The sequence below is a fragment of the Lolium rigidum genome, chromosome 1 (assembly GCF_022539505.1).
Source record: "Lolium rigidum isolate FL_2022 chromosome 1, APGP_CSIRO_Lrig_0.1, whole genome shotgun sequence".
Taxonomy (NCBI): Eukaryota; Viridiplantae; Streptophyta; class Magnoliopsida; order Poales; family Poaceae; genus Lolium; species Lolium rigidum.
The window spans coordinates 36,710,374-36,729,330 of record NC_061508.1 but is presented as its reverse complement, the minus strand read 5'-3'; the positions used below and the strand labels follow the sequence as shown (position 1 = coordinate 36,729,330).

At 44.2% G+C, this 18,957-nt stretch overlaps 1 protein-coding gene and 1 long non-coding RNA gene across 2 annotated transcripts; both read right to left on the bottom strand.

The window, feature by feature from the left end:
* Positions 1-274: 274 nt before the first annotated feature.
* Positions 275-1,708, bottom strand: LOC124671152 (inositol-tetrakisphosphate 1-kinase 4-like). The gene has a single exon (XM_047207569.1). The coding sequence runs from the start codon at positions 1,584-1,586 to the stop codon at positions 552-554; it is 1,035 nt and encodes a 344-aa protein (XP_047063525.1). The 5' UTR covers positions 1,587-1,708; the 3' UTR covers positions 275-551.
* Positions 1,709-17,026: 15,318 nt separating this feature from the next.
* On the bottom strand, positions 17,027-18,181 carry LOC124671144. The gene is made up of 2 exons (XR_006992676.1): positions 18,083-18,181; positions 17,027-17,380 (listed from the first exon to the last, which is right to left on the bottom strand). It is a non-coding gene; the product is annotated as an uncharacterized LOC124671144 (long non-coding RNA).
* Between the last annotated feature and the right edge of the window lie 776 nt (positions 18,182-18,957).

The window sequence follows — 18,957 nt, the reverse complement described above, 5'->3', positions numbered from 1 at the left end:
TTACACCAGTATCAACATAATATGTACATAAAAACATGCAATCAGGTTCATCGAGGTATTTCCCCTACCAGACCCCACTTTATTCCAGAACCAATGAGGAAAAGGTTATTTACTAGTGGTACCACTGAAAAATCGATGTATACTCTTGAAAAACACATCATACCATGCCAAGAAAAAAAGAAAATCATAGGACAGGACACATAGCACAAAACAGTTGCATGCAGTCATCATACAACAGAGTACTAACAAAATCACTATGTTTACTTTCTGTTATATTGGGACATTTAAGTGATAATGGTAATATTTAGCCTCCGGACCAACTTCCACTCCCGATCGATCTCAGTGTCAACATCGTTACAGTTGCATAATTTCCATTTCATGATAAAAATCTAAGGTGCTCACGGTGTCAAAATCGAAGGGCTGAGTTGTTAGGGTGTTGCCATCACCCTTAATTCCAGCAAAAGTGACGCAAAAAATCATTATTCAGAGAGGAAAATTGATCTGTTCTAGTAGAACAAATCGCAGGACAGAGAGAGCAGAACGGGGGCCCATTATACATCCGCAGAGAAAGTTGGAGGCATGGCACCGTCGGCGACGCCTGTACCGGAACCCGTGCCAGCGGAATGAATCATCTCGTCGAAGAAATCCGTGAGCGCGACCTCGTACCCGGGCAGCTTGTCGAACCCGGGGAAGTAGTTGATGTCGATGATGAAGTACTGGCCTCCGGCGGCCTTCCTCCCGCGGATCATGTCGAAGTTGAACAGGTGCAGCCCGAGCGCCCGCCGGAGCCCGCGCGCGACCTCGTCGACGAGCCCGGGCGGCGGCATCTCGGCGTCGTCGCCCACGTCGTCCTCGGTGTCGGCGTGCACCGTGGCGAGGCTGGACACGTTGGCGAAGGGCACGGCCGCGTCGGCGTCGAGGTCCAGCAGCCGCTCCGCCGGCACGTCCGGCAGGCTGCGGCGGCGCACGCAGGTGGCGTGGCCGCCGACCACGTAGACCTTGAAGAGCACGCCGCCGTGGTTGACGAACTCCTGGAGCACGACGGGCGGGCGGAGGCCCGCGAGGCCGTCGCGGCGGTACACGAGGGACATGGCGTGGGAGCCGGCGCTGCCGTCCACGCCCAGCGGCTTGGCGATGAGCGGGAACCGCAGCGCGGCGAGAAGATCTGGATCGGCGAGATCGGGGGTGTCGTGGATGGTTACCTGGAGGGGCACGCCGAGGGAGCCCGCGCGGCCGGCGGCGTTGACCTCGGCGACGACGCCGAGCATGGATGCGCGGTCGAGGAGGCGGGCGACGGCGGCGGGCGGGTCGACGACGGGCACGGAGGGGTGGAGCGCGGAGAAGGCCTCCAGCTGCGCGCGCCAGGCCTGGTCGTAGAGCTTGTGGATGAGGAGGTGGAAGGGGCCCTGGTCGGCGAGGGGGCGGGAGGGATCGACGGCGACGAGGCGCATCCCGCGCTCGGCGGCCAGGGCGATGAGGGACGGCCGGATGACGGTGTCAATCTTCTTTGGCTGCAGCGCGTAGCCGATGGTGTAGGTGTGAGGAGGCAGCGTTGCCGGTGGCTGCTCGTCGGCCGCCATGCCCATGACCTTCGATGTGCTCTGCCTCTCTGCGAGTGTATCTCTCTCGATCGGACCTGTGTCAGTATGTGGGTGGTGTCCTAGTGCCCTGCCCGGCGGACTGTGGAGTTGGACACGCCTTGGTTTTGTACCCATGGCCGCTAGCACAAATAGGAGTATATTCGCAACGAATTGGAACTGTTCTATCCACTGTTTGTTTTCTCAGTAGAACACAATTCTTTTCATACATGCAGGAAGCAGGATACACAGAATGGGAACCGACTACCTTTGTCAGGTCGGCTAGTGGTTGGAGTGGGCTTGTTGTGGCCTACTGTCGACACAGATCCCATCTCAAATTTTATTGGATTTGCAATGTCTTAGTCGACCGACGATTTTTTTAAATCTCAGTTACCCACAAAGAAGAAAAGTGCAACCAAGTTGAATTGCACGATTCTTTAAACTGCAATTACACTATTCGTAAACAAACCGAAATTTTATAGTCCCGGCAAACTTGGTTTGATGCCAACAACATCCATCGATGTATGAAGCCTTTTTTTTTTGTATGGTTGGAGGAACCGATCAAATCAATAGAATTGATGGCAACGTTACCCCCCCCCCCCCCCCCCTGAAGGAGGGTTGGTGGAGCATTTGGGTATCCATATATGTCACTAGTGCCACAATATTTGGGTATGTCATTCCACGGCTTCTTCTGCAATGCCCAGAGCCTACCAGCATCGTACAATATGCCCAGAGACTACCACCGTCGTACAGTATATCGCCCTGGTGCACATTGAGGGGCTAACTACTAGGAATGGGAGGCGTTGGGGAACACAACGGTGGTGCATGATGTGTCAAGTGTTCATCATCTCATTCTTGTTGCGAGTTTTTGCTGCACTATTTGGCGCACATCCTCGAAACATTTTCTTCAAGCACAATGTTTTCAAGTCGGATATGCCGTACCAGTACATTGTTGATGGCTGGCGGATGGAGATCGAGCTGTATTTCTCCTGAAACACCAATCTCCAGTTGTTCACCTGCATTCCTCGCTTTTGCAGCTTAAACATCACCTGCATTCTCGATGCAGATTTTATCATGTGTGCACATTGCACGTGTGTTGGTTCTAGATTAGTAGTAGAGAGCTAGCAGTATCCTATGTGGTCATCCTCAGAGCATGTATAATAACATGACATAAGTTGTCTATATGAGATGACACGCATGAATTTAGATGTAAGGAGAAGAGAGAAAGGGTCTTTCTCTAGTATCATCGGACAGTTTGTAAGATTTTAGGATACTTAAAGAGAGTGATCTTATTGTTACATAGGTGGAGTGTGTAACTTATACTTACATGAGAACTTTTACAGTATCACTAAAAGAATACGGGCCATCCCTTTATGCCAATATATGGAGAAGAGAGTGATCTTGTTGTTTCTAGGCACTCAAACTTAATTATCCAGGAGTACCGCCACCACAAGTCTTGGAGTACGTAGATAGTAAGGGTAAAATCGTAATCTGGATAACTAAATCGGAGGTTCGAAGATGGCGGCTCCACGCGCCGAACATGAACCGCGACTTCTTGCAGGCAATTGTAGTCGACAACATGACTAAGGAGCCGTATGATTGAGGCGTAGACGGCGACCTCCGCTCTTTGACTACAACCATATCATTTCTAGCGGGGGCGGCTCGGGCAACTTCTAAATTTCTCTAGCCGTTAGGTTAAAAATATCACCCATTAAACTGTACGAAAATCCATAATGCCTTGTCACCGCCTAAGACAAGCGGTCAGATTTAATTGGTACTACAACTCTGAGGGAGCACCGTAAAAACTCTCAATGATTGAAAATAAAGAACTTATACACAGATTTATTTCAATGTCTGCAATATATATGTATGATACCTGGTGAGGATGGCGAAACCGATAAATGAATATATCAACTATAATATCTTTTGGAGGGTTAACGAAGGGAAGGGAGATAGCTAAACTACAATATCATCTAAGAAATTCATTTAACTGCTTCTTCAGTTTTTTTTTTTTTTTTGCAACTAGCACAGTGGCCCTCGCAAATGCGAGGGCTTCATCTTTAGTGTGTTGATGGTATATGTGTTAAGATACAATAATATAGTTTTACAACTATAATAATGTCATCATGGTAAACAAAGTATCACATATGAGAGTATCATCTCTGACTGTCTTGCATTTGTAGGTAAATGATGAAATATGTGAAGACCAAACCATGTCTAGAGTTTCAAAGTGATTTTACAGAAGTAGACAAAACTATAATTTTACGTGATGTTAGCTTTCAGTGAAACGACATTTAATTCCCATACCTCAGGAGAAGTAAGTGGTGAATTAGACCTGTGTATCCAATAAGCAGAAATGGTATTTTAGTGTGATGTGATGTTCTCATCGATAGCACAACATCTGTTCTATAAGAATATTTTATCGGAGGTGATGTTCAGATCGATTAAGTGACCTATGTAGTGACTTCGATAATTTTGAAATTGACTCTAGTTTTGTGTAGACGCATGGTGAGTCAACTAATGCTTATGTTTTATAAATACTCAACAATGCATGGAGATGCTTGCATATATTGATCGATTTACACTTATTTTTGGCAAAACACTTCATATCTTATTACATCTATATGTGCATTGGCACCACGTTCTATCTTGTAGCTAGTGTACATAATACATTTTATTATAGATGTATCTCTCGCTTTTTTTTTGACTTGACTCATCTCTAGCTAGGCATGTTTGGCATATATATGCTCCTACTTTCTCTACTCAATCTATCATTGTCTTACCCACTCTTTAGTGTTGTATCTATTTTTACCATGTGTTTAATGTGAAACGTGCAGCTCAAATGGTTGTATCGAGATGCCTAGCTAAAGGGCAATATATTTGCTTGCTTTCTCGTGTCATAAATACATTTCAGGATTGTTAATTCACAATTAGGCAAAGAAAAATTAATCCCAATCAACTTTTTAAGAATCTCATTAACCTCGAACCTTTTCCATGACTAAAAAATCATTTATTAATTTGAAGTTACGTTTTCCTCGAATTCCCACTTCGTACATTGCATTTTGATTATCCTTTTTTTTGCCAATCGCATCTTGATTATCTAGTAACTGTACAACTTTCATGTATATGTTTTTTTGAATGGTACCTCCATATACCAGTTATATGCTCCAAATTGTATATCAGTTCAAATTATATATACTCCCCTATCCTATAAAAATGTCTTAACTTTGTCTAAATTTAGATGTATCTGAGTATGTACTAACTTTTTCTAAATTTCCGTGTATCTGAATACTATTTAGTATCTACATTTCTACATACATCTAAATATAGAAAAATCTAAAATATTCTTAATACAACCGAGGGAGTAGTTAAAAATAATTTAAACATGCATGTTAGACACTCGTGCTAATTTTTCCGATTTTTAATGAGGCTGACCCGAGTAGTTATATGCTCCAAACTGTATATCAGTTCAAATTATATGTCTTAACTTTGTATAAATATAGATGTATCTGAATATTTAATTTATTAACTTTTTCTAAATTTAGATGTATCTGAATACTACTTAGTATCTACAATTGTACATACATCTAAATATTGAAAAATCTAAAATATTCTTAATACAACAGAGGGAGTAGTTAAAAATAATTTAATCATGAATGTCAACACTTGTGCTATTTTTCTGATTTTTAATGAGGCTAGCCCGAGTAGAAAATCGTGCATGCTATTGATCGTCCGAGCATGTACAAAATCGTGCACGCTATTGATCGTCCGAGCATGTTTGAGGCTAGCGAAATTGCCCAAACAGGAAAAATAATATCTGCCGAAATGGCAATGCACACGAAGTATGAAATCTTTTTTAGCTATTGTGATTAGCATCGCTCCCATAATATGGGGCAAACCTATACACCGACCAGGTCGGTGGCTACCGGCCACCGCACACCCCTGGTCGGGTTTTGGGCCAGGCCCATTTGTTTCTGTTAGCCTGTAGTATTTCGGTTTTCTTTTTCTTTTCTTTTTTCTGTTTTTATTTTCTGTTTTTCTTTTTTGTTTTCTGTTTTCCGTTTTGTTTATATTTTTTTAGATTCGAAAATTTTAATTTTTAAAAATTGTTCAAATTGAAAAAATGTTCAAATTGAAAACCGTTCAAAAATATTCAAATTTGAAAACCGTTCAAATCGGAGAATCGTTCAAATTTGTTCACATTCAAAAAATGTTCAATTTTGAAAATTGTTCAAGTTAAAAATTGTTTAAATTTCGAATTTTGAAAAAATTTCAAATCCGAAAAATGTTCAAATGTAAAAACTGTTCTAGTTTCAGAAAATTGTTAAAATTTTACGAAAAATGTTTTCTCGAAAAAAGTTTTTTAAAGTTATTTTAAAAAAACGAAAATATAAACAGAAAAGAAAAAACAGATAAGAAGGAAGAAAAAGGAAAAAGAAACTCACCTGATGTGATGGGCCGCGGCCCACTGAAGTACGTGGGTCGTGGGGGTGTGCGGTGCCTTCCACCCACCGATCAGGTCGGTGTATAGCACCCCCCCATAATATGCACATACATCGGTTGTTTAGCAGGCCAAATCTTGTACATGCCACAAATATTGTAGATTGGCTACCGTGAAAAAGGTAAAAGGCTGCCCCTAGAGTCCTTTGAAAATAAGACTCCGCTGTCACTTCTGTTTTTCCATATTTTATCTAGTCCGGCCGTGTCATGTATAGAAATTGCAAAAAAAAATTCTGGGAAGGGAATCAGCTATTCGGTTTCACCTTCAGAGTTCTAATCTTGTACGTCAAACCCAGCGTGCCATATAGACTTTAAGGAGGTGGCATTCTCTTGTGCACGCAGTTTTTTTTTTAGAATCTTTGAGATATGCTTTTACAAAACCGTGTGTACCTATATGACTATCACGTGCCATGAGTTCACTTTTGGACACATATATTGTTGTACGTAACAATACCTATCTTTTAATCATGGACGTTAAGATTAAAATCTCCGGCTTATATTTATTTAGCATATGTGGATTAACCTGGTGCCTCGAAAAACACTCTTATTTTGCTTTTAGTATATAATAGATAGATATAGGGTGCTCACATAGCCACAAAGGATTAATAAAAAAAGGAAAAAAAAACGTCAAATACATAGTCATGCACAACTAAGCCACTAAGGGGGTGGATTGCATATTCTATCGAAGAATACACGGTCATCCGTGTTTTGGCCACCGTCTTCCACCGTGTACAAACCATTGTAAACAACTCACAGGTGTTTGTGTTGCCTAAGAATATATACCACGCACGGAGCCACTGTGTACACTGGCATCAAATTCCATTTATTTGTGTTTCTCCTGACATAACAAACATAACATCGCCAAGTTTATCAAATAGTCCTTTGGCGTAAATTTTATGGCTAGATATGCATGGAAGCCTCTAGGGAGTACAACAAAGCAATTATGGTCGATCGAATAGAAATTTGCACAATTAACTCCTTGGACCATCATCAGACGACCAATGATCACGCAGATTGAAATCAGTTTATATTTGGAATAGCAATGTCTTGATAGAAAACTAGGTCAATATATTTTACAAGGTGGTATACTAAACCTGTGGTTGATAAACTTGTGTTGCATTATGAGTAGTTATTCACCAACTCATGGTGCGGCACTAAATCTGAATTACAAAACTCTATTACATGCTTACACTAAGATTCTCGCTTAAGATTAGGTTCTAGTACTATATTAGTCATATCGTGAATTGCAGAACTTTGTTACGCTAACATTCTATGTTGTGTTTTAGGGCTAGGTAAGGTCACCACTTCCCTCAAGTTAACGATATCAGGAAAACTTCACATAAATAAATGACAAGCATTTAACAAAAAGTGCAAATTACGGGCAACCAAACACTGCGTGTAGAAAGATAGAGAGGGAGGGAGATTGGCGGAATATGTTGGATGATGTATTGAGCCTCTCGAGCGAGTATATATAGGGGTACAAGTCTTGGGAGCCAAGAAGGCTATCCTAGAGATTAGGCAGGAGATGATTACGGTTCATATACTACCAATTATACCTATACCAAATATATCTCTAACACTCCCCCGCAGTCGTAGCGGTAGTGACGTGAACAACAGTAGCGTCGCGGACGGTTAGACTGGGGAGAAGCCGAAGGTAGGAACCAACGGGCTGACACTCCCCCGCAGTCGTAGCGTGAGTGTCATGGACGACTGTAGAAGAAGCCGAGGTGCTCATGTGAGGTGATAGCCCTTCGTGCCGATGTAGGGGTAGCCGAGAGCGTGGGTGCTGCAACCTTGGTCGGGGTAGCCGCGCGAGGGGATGCCGTGGTCGATGTCGTGGCCGGGTGCCGGTGTCGATGTAGCCGCAGGCGAGGTGGTGTGCGAGGAGAGTGACGGAGACGCGCCGAGGCAGTCGTGGAGATGGTCGATGCCGAAGTCGATGCAGTCTGAGCCATCGAGGACGAGGTGCTGCCCTAGTTTTGCCAGAACTAGGCGCACGTCGGGGACGAAGGCATACTCCGGTTTTGCCAGAACCGAGTACGCAAAGACGAAGTCGATGAAGACGAGGCGCCGATCCGAGCTTGCCAGGCCCGGGGACGCTTTGGGGACGAAGGCATGGGCCGGTGTTGCCCGTACCAGGCGTGCGAGAGCAGAGACCATCAAGGACTATGCGCCAGTGTCAGGGGGACCAGCAGAGGAGGCCTCCAGAGCGGTGGCGAGACGCAGAGCGGCGAAGAGGGAGAGGTGCCGATGCAGTCCGCGGTTGTCGGAGTAGAAGAAGTAGTCGGGGACGAGATGATGACGCTGGCGACAAGGTCGTGGTGGACGGAGACGTAGAAGGCGTCGAAACCAGCGGTGACCTGGGGTGGTCATGCTGGACGCCTAGACGGGCGTTGCGGTGGTCGGCGAGCCCAGCGCGACCTGGAGTGGTTGCTGAGCCCGGCGGTGACCTGGGGTGGAGGCGCGGCGACGGTGCACGTAGTAGGCGATGAAGAACCCGGCGGCGTGACGAAGACCATGCGCGGACGGAGGTGACCTGCGCCGAAGGGGCGGCGCTGTGGTAGCCTCGGACGTCGGTGCACGGGGGACGGCGAAGGTGACCGCGTGCGGCGATGCCACGGCTTGAGGGGCCCGGCGTAGCTGCAGGGCGCGAGTCGGTGCAGCGGCGGGAGGTCACCAGTGACGTACACGTCTGGAAGGCGCATCGGAGGCTAGTGGTGTGGACCAAAGGCGGCGGCGCTGCGGCCCAAAGGGCGACGCAGCGGCAGCCCGTAGCTCGATCGGTGGTAGGCGCGTGCTCGGGGACGTGCTTGGCGGATCAACCGATGGAAGCGTTTTACGCACCATAGCGTGGACGACGCGCAGATCAGAGTCGATGGCGGCGTTGTCGATGTAGTCCTGGTTGATGGCGACAAAGATGGACCGGCGATGGAGACCGCGCGAGCAAGAACAGCCTGCTGCGATGCACGTAGGGGCGCCCCGTGTGCGGCGCGTGCGGCTGTGCCGTGCGGTTGATGGCCGGTGCAGGTCGATGCCATTGTCGGAGTAAATGCGCAAGTGGACGACGGCAATGGGCAACTCAATCCGATCTATGATCCGTCCAAAAAAGAAAACGTCGGTCGAACGACATTAATGGCTGTATGAAGCTAGCATTTTACGGTTGGAGAAACCGATCAAATGAAATGAATTAACAGCAACATTACTCTCTTGGAGGAGGGTTGGTGAAGCCGTGAAGGGAGATATATACTAGCTATCGATATACACGTACTGGTGCCACAACACTCGTGTACGTCATTCAACAGTTTCTTCCCCAATGCTAGAACTTGACCATCGTCGTACAATATCCTCCTGGTGCACAATGAGGGCTAGCTACCTAGGAATGGGAGGCGTTGGGGAGCACAACCGTAGTGTTTGAGGGCTCAAGTTTTCATGATCTCATTCTTTTATCGCTTTTTTTCTTCCTTAGTCGACGCATATCCTCAAAACAATTTCTTCAGGCACAGCATTTTGCAGTGGGTCACAGCCTACCAGTGCAAAAAATGTAAATTAAGCATGCATATAGGCATATAGCCACATTGCTGATAGCCAACTCAGATCGGTTGCCATCAACAACTACCGATTGAGACAGGAATAAGGCCGTGTGGTAGTCGTGGCTGCTCCTTGGCCACCATGCCCGTGACCGTTGGCTAGCTCCTCGTCCTGCTGTTGCTCTAGTATTCTGTACTCGACCTGCCATATTTGTGCAGCGGTCCACTTTGGTTAAACTGTAATGCTAGCAAAAGAATATGTGCGTTGCAACGGTTATAAAATAAATCAAGCATCACAGGTTTTAAGTGTACCCTGATTTTGATTGTATCTTGTTTTAGAAGTATGTTTTTTTGCACTATACAAAAATCCTCACAAAAGGGAAAGAAAAACGTAATACTAATTTTTGTCAAAGAGTACGAAATCTTTATGGAAAGGATCACTTGTTAAATCACATGGAAGAAAAATCTTGTTAGGTTACAAATGAATTAATTCAAATGGAAATCCTGGTTCAATTTTCAACAAACTAAAAGCCCACAAAGGAGGTTAAAAGTGGTGGGTTATGTTGCACGATTATTACATCTTATATCCTCGCGATATAACGATTTGCAAGTAGCTTAGACACATCTACACAAATATAATGAAGGAAAAATATAAGAGCAAAAGTCTTGTAGCAGCAACATCCCGTCTGGGCATACCGCCGGAAACCTGGGGACTGATGGCAACCGCGCAAATCAAGCAAATCATCCAGAGTCATACACAGAGAGCCTAGGAAGCGCGCCATGGTGGTGGTTATGGAGCAACAAAGTCTCGCATTATTAGCAACAACGGCGAACCAGGGCCATGAGATTATGTCCTCGAATTTCTCCTTGGGGATGTGCAGCGGTCACTAGACGCTATTGACCTGAGAGAGCGAGCAGCTCGCAACAACCTCCACGAACCAGATCCCCTAACCGGTACAGTCCACAACAAGGTCGCAGGAGGACGGCTTCGTGATGCGTCCGACAAAAAATTAGTAGGGCACCAGCAACCCTAACTTGAGCTTCGCCATGGCCGCGACAGCGCAGCGGAGGCCGGCCGTGGCGCAGTGGTGGGTAATTGGGAATGGGACGTGGTGGCAGATGTAGAGTACCTGATGGAGATGGACGACGGCAGACCGGGCGGCTGCTCCCCAGTAGCGGGCTAGCGGCAGGGCGGAGGCTGCGACTCACGTCTTCTTAGGTAGGGGCTGGATAAGAAAAAGTATTTGTCGAGAGCCTTGTCAATCCGTGCACACAGCGACCAATTGGGCGGGGAGGTGGTCGATCTCCAGGGTGTCGGGATCTCGCGCTGGACCGGCCGAGTCCTGATATACTGCATCCTGCCTAAAATATGTCGCATATAAAGTTTGGTAAAAGTTAAATTTTGTAAAGTTTAATTATGTATATTGATAAAATATAAATTTTATGGTGATAGATATTTTTAATAACCGTTCATCCATCCTGATCAGGAGGTGGTAAATATATGGAACCAAACAGTCGAACCGGAGCCAAAGTTTGTTGGACCAGCACCAATAATATAATTTACGAAAATTATAAAAAACGAGAGTCCTTTTGAATGGCCGAAATTGCACAAATCTTAAAGCAACAAACAATAAATATCTCGAAGCAGCAAGCAATTGAACATCGGTTTTGCTAATCCACAGTAAATTGAGACTTAACTTAGAGCTTAATAGACCATATGACCGTTATGTATTAGGCGGAGATTCGTGCGTTTGTTTTCCTTTTGAGATTTATCGGTTCGCTCGATGGCTAGTAGAAAAGTCACCTACACCCATCGACCGTGTTGTAATGTACATACAGACGTAGCAGTGGGAGTTGCTTTGATTTCGATCGTTCCATGATTAATTAATGCAAACATGTACTAGTAAAATTATATAGATTTGCTAGTTCTCAAAACCACATCTAGATTTCTGTGAGTTTTTTTTTGGGTTTTGTTTTCTTTCGTGCCGACTGCTAGCAACTCTGTTTCGGCCTAGAAAAATAAGACGTGGGCGGAAAATGAAGATGATAGGTTTATCATTATTCATTATAGTTGTAATTTGCAAATAGGGTTGTAACTGAGATTTTTTCAGTTGCAAATTTCATTGTAACAGAGTTTTTTTTGTATTGAAACTTTTTCTAGCTGCAAGTGTGTTGTAACTGAGATATTTTGCAGCTGTAAATGTGGTTGCAACTGATCAATTTTTTTTGTTGCATTTCCCATTCAAGTAATATTTTTCAGAACGCCGAGATTTCTGTAGTTGCGCGTGGAATTGTAACCATAATTTTTTCCGATTGAAAGTCAGATTGCTAATGAGATTTTTCTCTAGTAGCAAGTCGGGTTGCAACTGGTTTTTTCTAGAGTTGCAAATCAGGTTGCAACTGAGTTTTTTTTTTCAGGACTGCAAGTCGGGATGCAACTGAGTTTTTCTACAGCTGCAAGTTAAGTTGCAACTGATTTTTTTCTCAACTTGTAAGTCAAGTTGCAAATGATTTTTTTTTCGAGTTGCAACTCAGATTGCAACTAAGTTTTTTTTCTGGAGTTGCAAGTTGGGTTGGAACTGAGTTTTTTTTTCTCATGTAGCAAGTCGGGTTGCAACTGATTTTTCGCCGAGTTGCAAGTTATGGTGCAACTAAGCATTTTTCTCAAGTTACAAGTCAGGTTACAACCGAATTTTTCCCGAGTTGCAATTGTGTTTTTATTCAGCTACAAGTTGGATTGCACCTGAGATATATTTTTTGATTTATAAGTTGGGTTGCAAATGGAACTTTTAGTTGAAAGAGGGGTTGTAATAGACTTTTTTCAATTACAAGGTGGGTTTCAAGTGAACTTTTAGGAATTGTCTCTTGATTTTCCTAGTGTACTTTATTGACATTCTTTTTTTAAGATGATTGACATTTCTTGAGAAAAAAGTGAAGGAAAAAAATACCACAATACGTACCTTTAAGCCATATATTGAGCTAATTAAAGGAAAACAATATAAAACGGATGAAATGGGAAGGCCCAACAAGCGCTAATGGAACATGGAAATGGGTGAAATAAGACAACCCACGTCAAAACCGTTGATTGTTTTCACCAAATTGGGAATACTTACTGCTATGTCTTCTTCCCTCACAAAAAAGATACGGAAGTGGTGTTTTGGCACATAGATGCATATGAACCTATTATATAAAATATAGAAAAATAAAATAAAAAATATCAAAAAATTCCGAGATAAAATTTCGCATGTACATATAGACATTTTATATTCGCTCACAAGTTTTCGGGGGAAACGAACATTTTATGTGGTCTATATAAAAAGACAAAAAATTTCCTCTGAATAGTCAAGTTTTGAATATTAAATTTGTATTTTTTACACGAGACATAAAAAATATTATTTTTCCAGAAAATTTATGTGTGAACATAGAATGTCTAATTGTACATGCACAATTTTATTTTTTAATTTTTTTGATATTAAAATATGTTTTCACATAGTGGATTCTTATGCACCTGTGAGCCAAAATAAATATCTCCTAAATCAATCGCTAGACAGAAGCTACTCCAGATCGCTCAGAAACAAGTGATGTCGTCTACTGAGAGTGAGAGCAGTAGACTGAGTCCTAGATACTCCCAGTGAACAGGAGTATCTGTCCCACCATCATACCATTATCCTCTCTTCCTCTCTCAATCATTTGATGGTCTCTCCATGAGGAGCTCGCGAATTAGGGGAAGAGGCCGCCGCGGAGCACAGTGCCTCGTCGGCGGTCGCCATATGACGGGCATAGCACGGGCTGCTTCATTTGGCGGCCGTGTGATGGCTTGGTAGTTCTCGTACCGGCACGCCGCCTTGGTTGTCTGCATCGGCAACCTCATCACCGTGTTGCTCTTGCTCCACTCCCTCACCTCCTTCGCCCCCGCGCCTAGGCGTGTCGATATTGTGCAGTACACAGAGGAGCAGATTAGAAGGTTGGAGGAGTCGATCCGGATTCGCCATGACTCGGAGTCTGTCGAGCTTGTACATGCGGTACCAATCTAGAATTTCACTGCAAAATTTGATGGGCTATGTAGCTAGCTCGCGATATAATTCAGAGCAACAACCCGTATTACGGTTGGAGATGATATGAAGATTTCGTTCAGCTTCTCATTGGGTCGCTGGGCAATACTGAGAGCAGCAACCATACGCGTGTACTCTGCTTCCTCTGAAAACTGCGTACATTGACCGTGGAGTTTTCTACCAAGTATTCCACTACCGTGGAGTGTTCTGCTATACCAAGTATTCCACTACCGTGGAACGTTCTGCTGCTATACCCATGATGATGAAATGCATGAACTGTGTAAATGGCCAAACTTTTCTTGAGAAATTACAACCGTGACAAGAAAAAAACCGGTAGCTACCGATCTCCAGTGATGTGCATTTTGCAAGTGTGCAGCTGGGTTTATGTGCCAAGCTAAATAAAGGCAGTGTCGAGAACAAAAAATGAGTAACATTATTACATATATGCAGATAATGAAAATCAACTAGGAACACTATACAGTTGCACGGCACCAAATTATCACCTCAAAGCTGAAACCATCTACGTGTGCATGCTCTCTATCCTGTGGATCAGATGAGGACGACAACTCCAACTTGCCGACAAAGGGATGGGTACACATGCACGAGGCAAACGTGACGGCGCCATGGCGGAGGACTACTTCGGCGGGAAGGCCAAGGCGGCCGACTTTCATTCTCAAGGTCAGTCCACACCATGACGTTTCCCAGCACGGAAGATGTCGGCGGCAAAGGGAGAGGAAGATCTTGGCTGCGGCGGCGTTCGACTAGGACCGCAATCTGTTTTTCGTTTAATTTCAGTCTAAGCGTACATTCTCGATCCCGATTGGTAGAGCCAAGCTAGGTCAACCGCTGGAATGTACGTTTTGTGGTTGTGAATCATGGACCAGTTTGATGAAGTTACCATTTATTTTAACTAATGGTCACGAAAAATTAGATTAGATGGAACCACATGGAACTAAGTTCCATGCCAATCACCATAAACGAACTCCTATCATTTGTAGTTTTGTATTTTTGACACTATTCATGTTAGATATGCATATTTTTGTTTCTCTAAGTGTAATTAGAATTTGGTTCTGAAATCTTTTGACATTGTAAACACACATATTCCGAGTACTTACATATATTTTTTGAAATTTTGTACACTTGTAAATTTGAGTTTTGAATAGTGGTTAACTTAGATTTCAAGTGTTGTCATGGTGGTGTTTGTGCCGTTGTTGTAAGGTCTGGAACACTATAGCAAAACTTTTTCATTTTTAGCCTCTTCTTTTTTATTTGGGTGTGTGCATACTTACTATCATTAGGGTACAATGTTATTGCAGATGCTGGATGTAATTGTTATCTTTACTATATTACTATTTTTCGATTATTGTGAAAATGGTACACCTAACCTAAATGAAGATGCTCCTCGGTGGATATTCTCAAAAGCCAAGACATATCACCGCAGTACGTGGCCATCTACATATATATAGGAGATGCATTTTCTCTGTTTCATAGGAACCTACTTACCCGAGGTTAACCAGCAATAGAAAGAGAGTTCATCATACCAATGAACAATACCATCGGCTCATGTCTAGCTGAAGTAGTAGTTGTGTATTGATGTCGTTGCGACCGGAAACCACCGCTATGTGCATGTTCTAAGTGTGGGATTGAGAGCTGTCGGGAAGAAAATCAATGCCGTGGCGACATTCCGTCTCAGCTAGGCTAGATATCAAATTATGTTCAGAGATGTCTGTAGGCGTCTCTCCCCCTCATTCTGCAACAGTACCGCGATATCGAGCATATGCTTCGGAAGGAAACAGGCTTGGGCGAAGGCTCTAACTCGGGGGCGAACCCATATCCTTATTCAGGGAGTCCGCGTGCGTCGCTGGAGAAGGAATCCAGTAAAAGTTCTCAACTTGCACTGATGTATTGTCAGCCTTTGGATGGAAAAGGAAGGGACATGGTTCACTTTGATGATAGGATGCTGGCTCAGTTGACTCGAGTGATCTTGTAAGCACTAGTTTGATTCGAGAGATTGGAGCTATGATTCGAATCTTAGTTCATACAACTTAGTCTGGTTTGCTACTTGTCCTTATCCATCTGGCCAAGCCAGCCGTTCTTAATCTATCAGCTATTTCTTTGGCGAGTGCTAGCTATAATTAAATAGCCGGTTACAAACTGACTATAGCCTTTTCAAGACACCCCTCTGACCTAGCTAGTATATAAGGAAGGCCTAGCTAGGTTGTGAGCATCAACATTGGAACGTCGATTCTCATGCAGCATATTAAAAGCTCTGAAATCTCTTTCGGCGCTTTTTATTTCCCATACTATCTAACCGTAAGGCCCACGGAATTCCCCTCTTGGATCGTGCATACTATATTGGCACAATCATTTGCCAAACGAACTCAGCGTAGCTATATAACTCGATGTAGGTACAATGTGCCGCTAGAATGCCATAGTGTCGGTTGCATGCCCCGGGCTGAGGCCCTGATTGGTGTGGGCCGTGTGGCTCCACCAATGGTTATGGCTACTTGTTCACCCGAATACATGACAAGACAAGTGAAATCGCATCGTCTCCATTTTACTTTAAGTTTATGCTACTTTTCGTTTAAAGTACATCTATATTTGGTTCGATAAAACACCATGTTAGTACAAGCCAAAACACATATGAAGACGCTCTCTCCATGACCGTGTGACACCATAATGAAACTTTATGATGCTACTCACTCTGCTGCCTTATAAATGTAGGAGAGAAGGGAGACATGTTCACATTTTTAGCCATGTAGAACATTCATACCATCATATAGTGCACAAGCAAGTCCGAGACTTGCCCGGTCACCGAACCTAATACAATACACATTGCATAATTTTTTTTGAAATTTTTCATTGCATAATTTGGAATGTGAGATACCAGCACTACCCCAGACAGGAATATTCTACGACGGCCGATGTCCGTCGGAAATAACTCGAATTCCGTCAGGAATACGTATTCGTGACGGTCTCCGTCAGGAACCAGCCGTCGGTAATAAGGTGTCAGGAAAGATGCTCATTGCTGACGGTGACCGACGGGAAAGAGACGTTGCACGGGAGCCACGGAAAGAAACATCCCCGTCGGTCTGAGGCGTCAGGAAAGCCCGTCAGAGACCACGGCCGTCAGGAATTTGCAATAAACCCTGACGCTCTAGCTCTACGTCAGGAAGCACGTTCAGCCTTCAGGAAAGCACATTTTGGGTGCTCCAGCACAAACGTCAATGTAAGCCATCCGTCAGGAATGTGCGTCAGCACTGTTGCTGAAGCATTTCCCAAATGGAGCCCAAAAATCAATTGGAAAAACATAAAAATTGACATCGATATATAAATATATTTTGCCATTATCAAATCACCACACACATCAGATTCACAAATCACATTCAATACATTTTTCTCATTGAACAAAATATCACACAGTATTCCATAATGACACATACTATATCCATAACAGCCACTTGTTTTTGGCAACATAGAGAAGAAGCAAATATAGAAACATTCAGGTTCACAACTACTCACAAAAGAAAGTCAAATTCCAACATGGTAGCTACATGTGTAACTGCTATATTAATGCTTATTATTCATCCAAGAAAGGTGCCTCCTCCCTTGCATGAGTTGTATGAAGCTGGCCTGATGGGGTCGTATCACTTTGCTCTGCGGCACGAGACGATGCCATCACTTGAGTGCCGCCATTTTCTGTAGATGGTGAAGATTGATTCACCTACAAAAACCAACATGAAGAAACGTTGTTTTAACAGTACAAGTACAGTTCTGTAACTTTGAAGTAGTTATATACCCTGCATACATATAGGTACTAGATGGTATGCATAAGTACAAGTACAGTTCTGTAACTTTGTAGTTATATACCCTGCATACATATAGGTAGTAGATGGTATGCATACGACATGTACTATGCAGCAGTAATACTAATAGAATAAATAACTAGAACTTAAGGAGGATTGGCTTTCTAGTGCAATGACCAAGATAATACAATCAAGCATCGGTCCCTTAGGCAGTACTAGATGGTCTGCATGCATATCATGGAATCTAGTACGTACATGTTAATTATGGATGCTTGGTATGGAAATGAACATGACAACTACTCACCTACACAGAAATCGCTAGTATATATACGTCTGTTCATTCTAGAAAGCGCATAGATATCACACCGCATATTGTTCAGAACATGACACAGGTGACATTTTCAAGAATTCCATCACTGCCTACTAAACTCCCAAAATTTCAATGATCTGTAGATTGATTCATTACTCGTGAGAAAAACAAAAAAGAAACTGCAGTCAGGGTACCCATGATTTGCATTTGCTGCTGCAAGGTGCTTCTCAAACAAAAAGCTATTGAAACAGCAGCAGCGCACCTCACGCAACTAATAAAAAGATGGATACTATTGGTTTTTAGTACTTACATGCACACCATCTTCCATCGAGTCATCTTGAAGGTCTTCCGGGACAGGAAGTCCAGCATTGGTATAAAAAACCTGTTGTGCTCAAGTATTAGTTCAGGTTAATTTGGGCAACTGAGAATTCACAATATATGTAGATCAGATCGAGGGGAGCCGGAGAGGATCGATGCGGAGCAGGTGGTTCGCTGGAAATTAGGCAGGCGTGGCGTCCTCCCAGCCTGGTCAGTGGAGGGAAGGAGTTCGCGTGGTGTTGCGGCTTTCCGGAGGAGGGCCCGGCGGCTGGACAGGGGAGCTTCTACGCGGACGACGATGCGGCGTCGGCGCAGTTCGCCATGGACGGGGCGGCGTAGCTCGGTCGTGAGGGGAGTGGACAGTTCGATGAACTAGCTAGGGATTGACTATAAGTTCATGGTTCTTTCCTGACGCTGGGCTCGGTCCACGTCGCGAGAGCCCACTCTTTGGCGCGAAGGGCCCAATAATTTCATCAGTTCCGCGCGCACAATGGTCCGCGAGCAGCCAAAAATCAGTCGCGACGGAAAGGAACCGCTCGACACGAAAGAAAGAGACGCTCGCGACGGTTCGAGACAATCGTGAAGGTTATCGGCCCGTACGTCGCGGATGTTTCCAGCTTTCGCGTCAATCCCACGTCCACGTCGGGAAACGGCTCGCTCTCGCGACGGACCGTTCGGGGCCGTCGAGAACGTGCCCGGACGTCAGGATTTTCCTCCTTTCGGGTAGTGCAGCAAATGTAGTAGCGCCGAGCAGACAATTACTGGTCTTTGGTTCATGGTGATTGTTAGGGAGAGAATGCTTTGGCCTCCAAATGGAATCTTATGGTACACCTTTTCCGTTACTGTCACTTTGATAGTTTGATCTCA

What these genes read in the sequence shown, in the direction of transcription:
- LOC124671152 (XM_047207569.1), bottom strand. Translation starts at nt 1,586, where the DNA reads ATGGGCATGGCGGCCGACGAGCAGCCACCGGCAACGCTGCCTCCTCAC.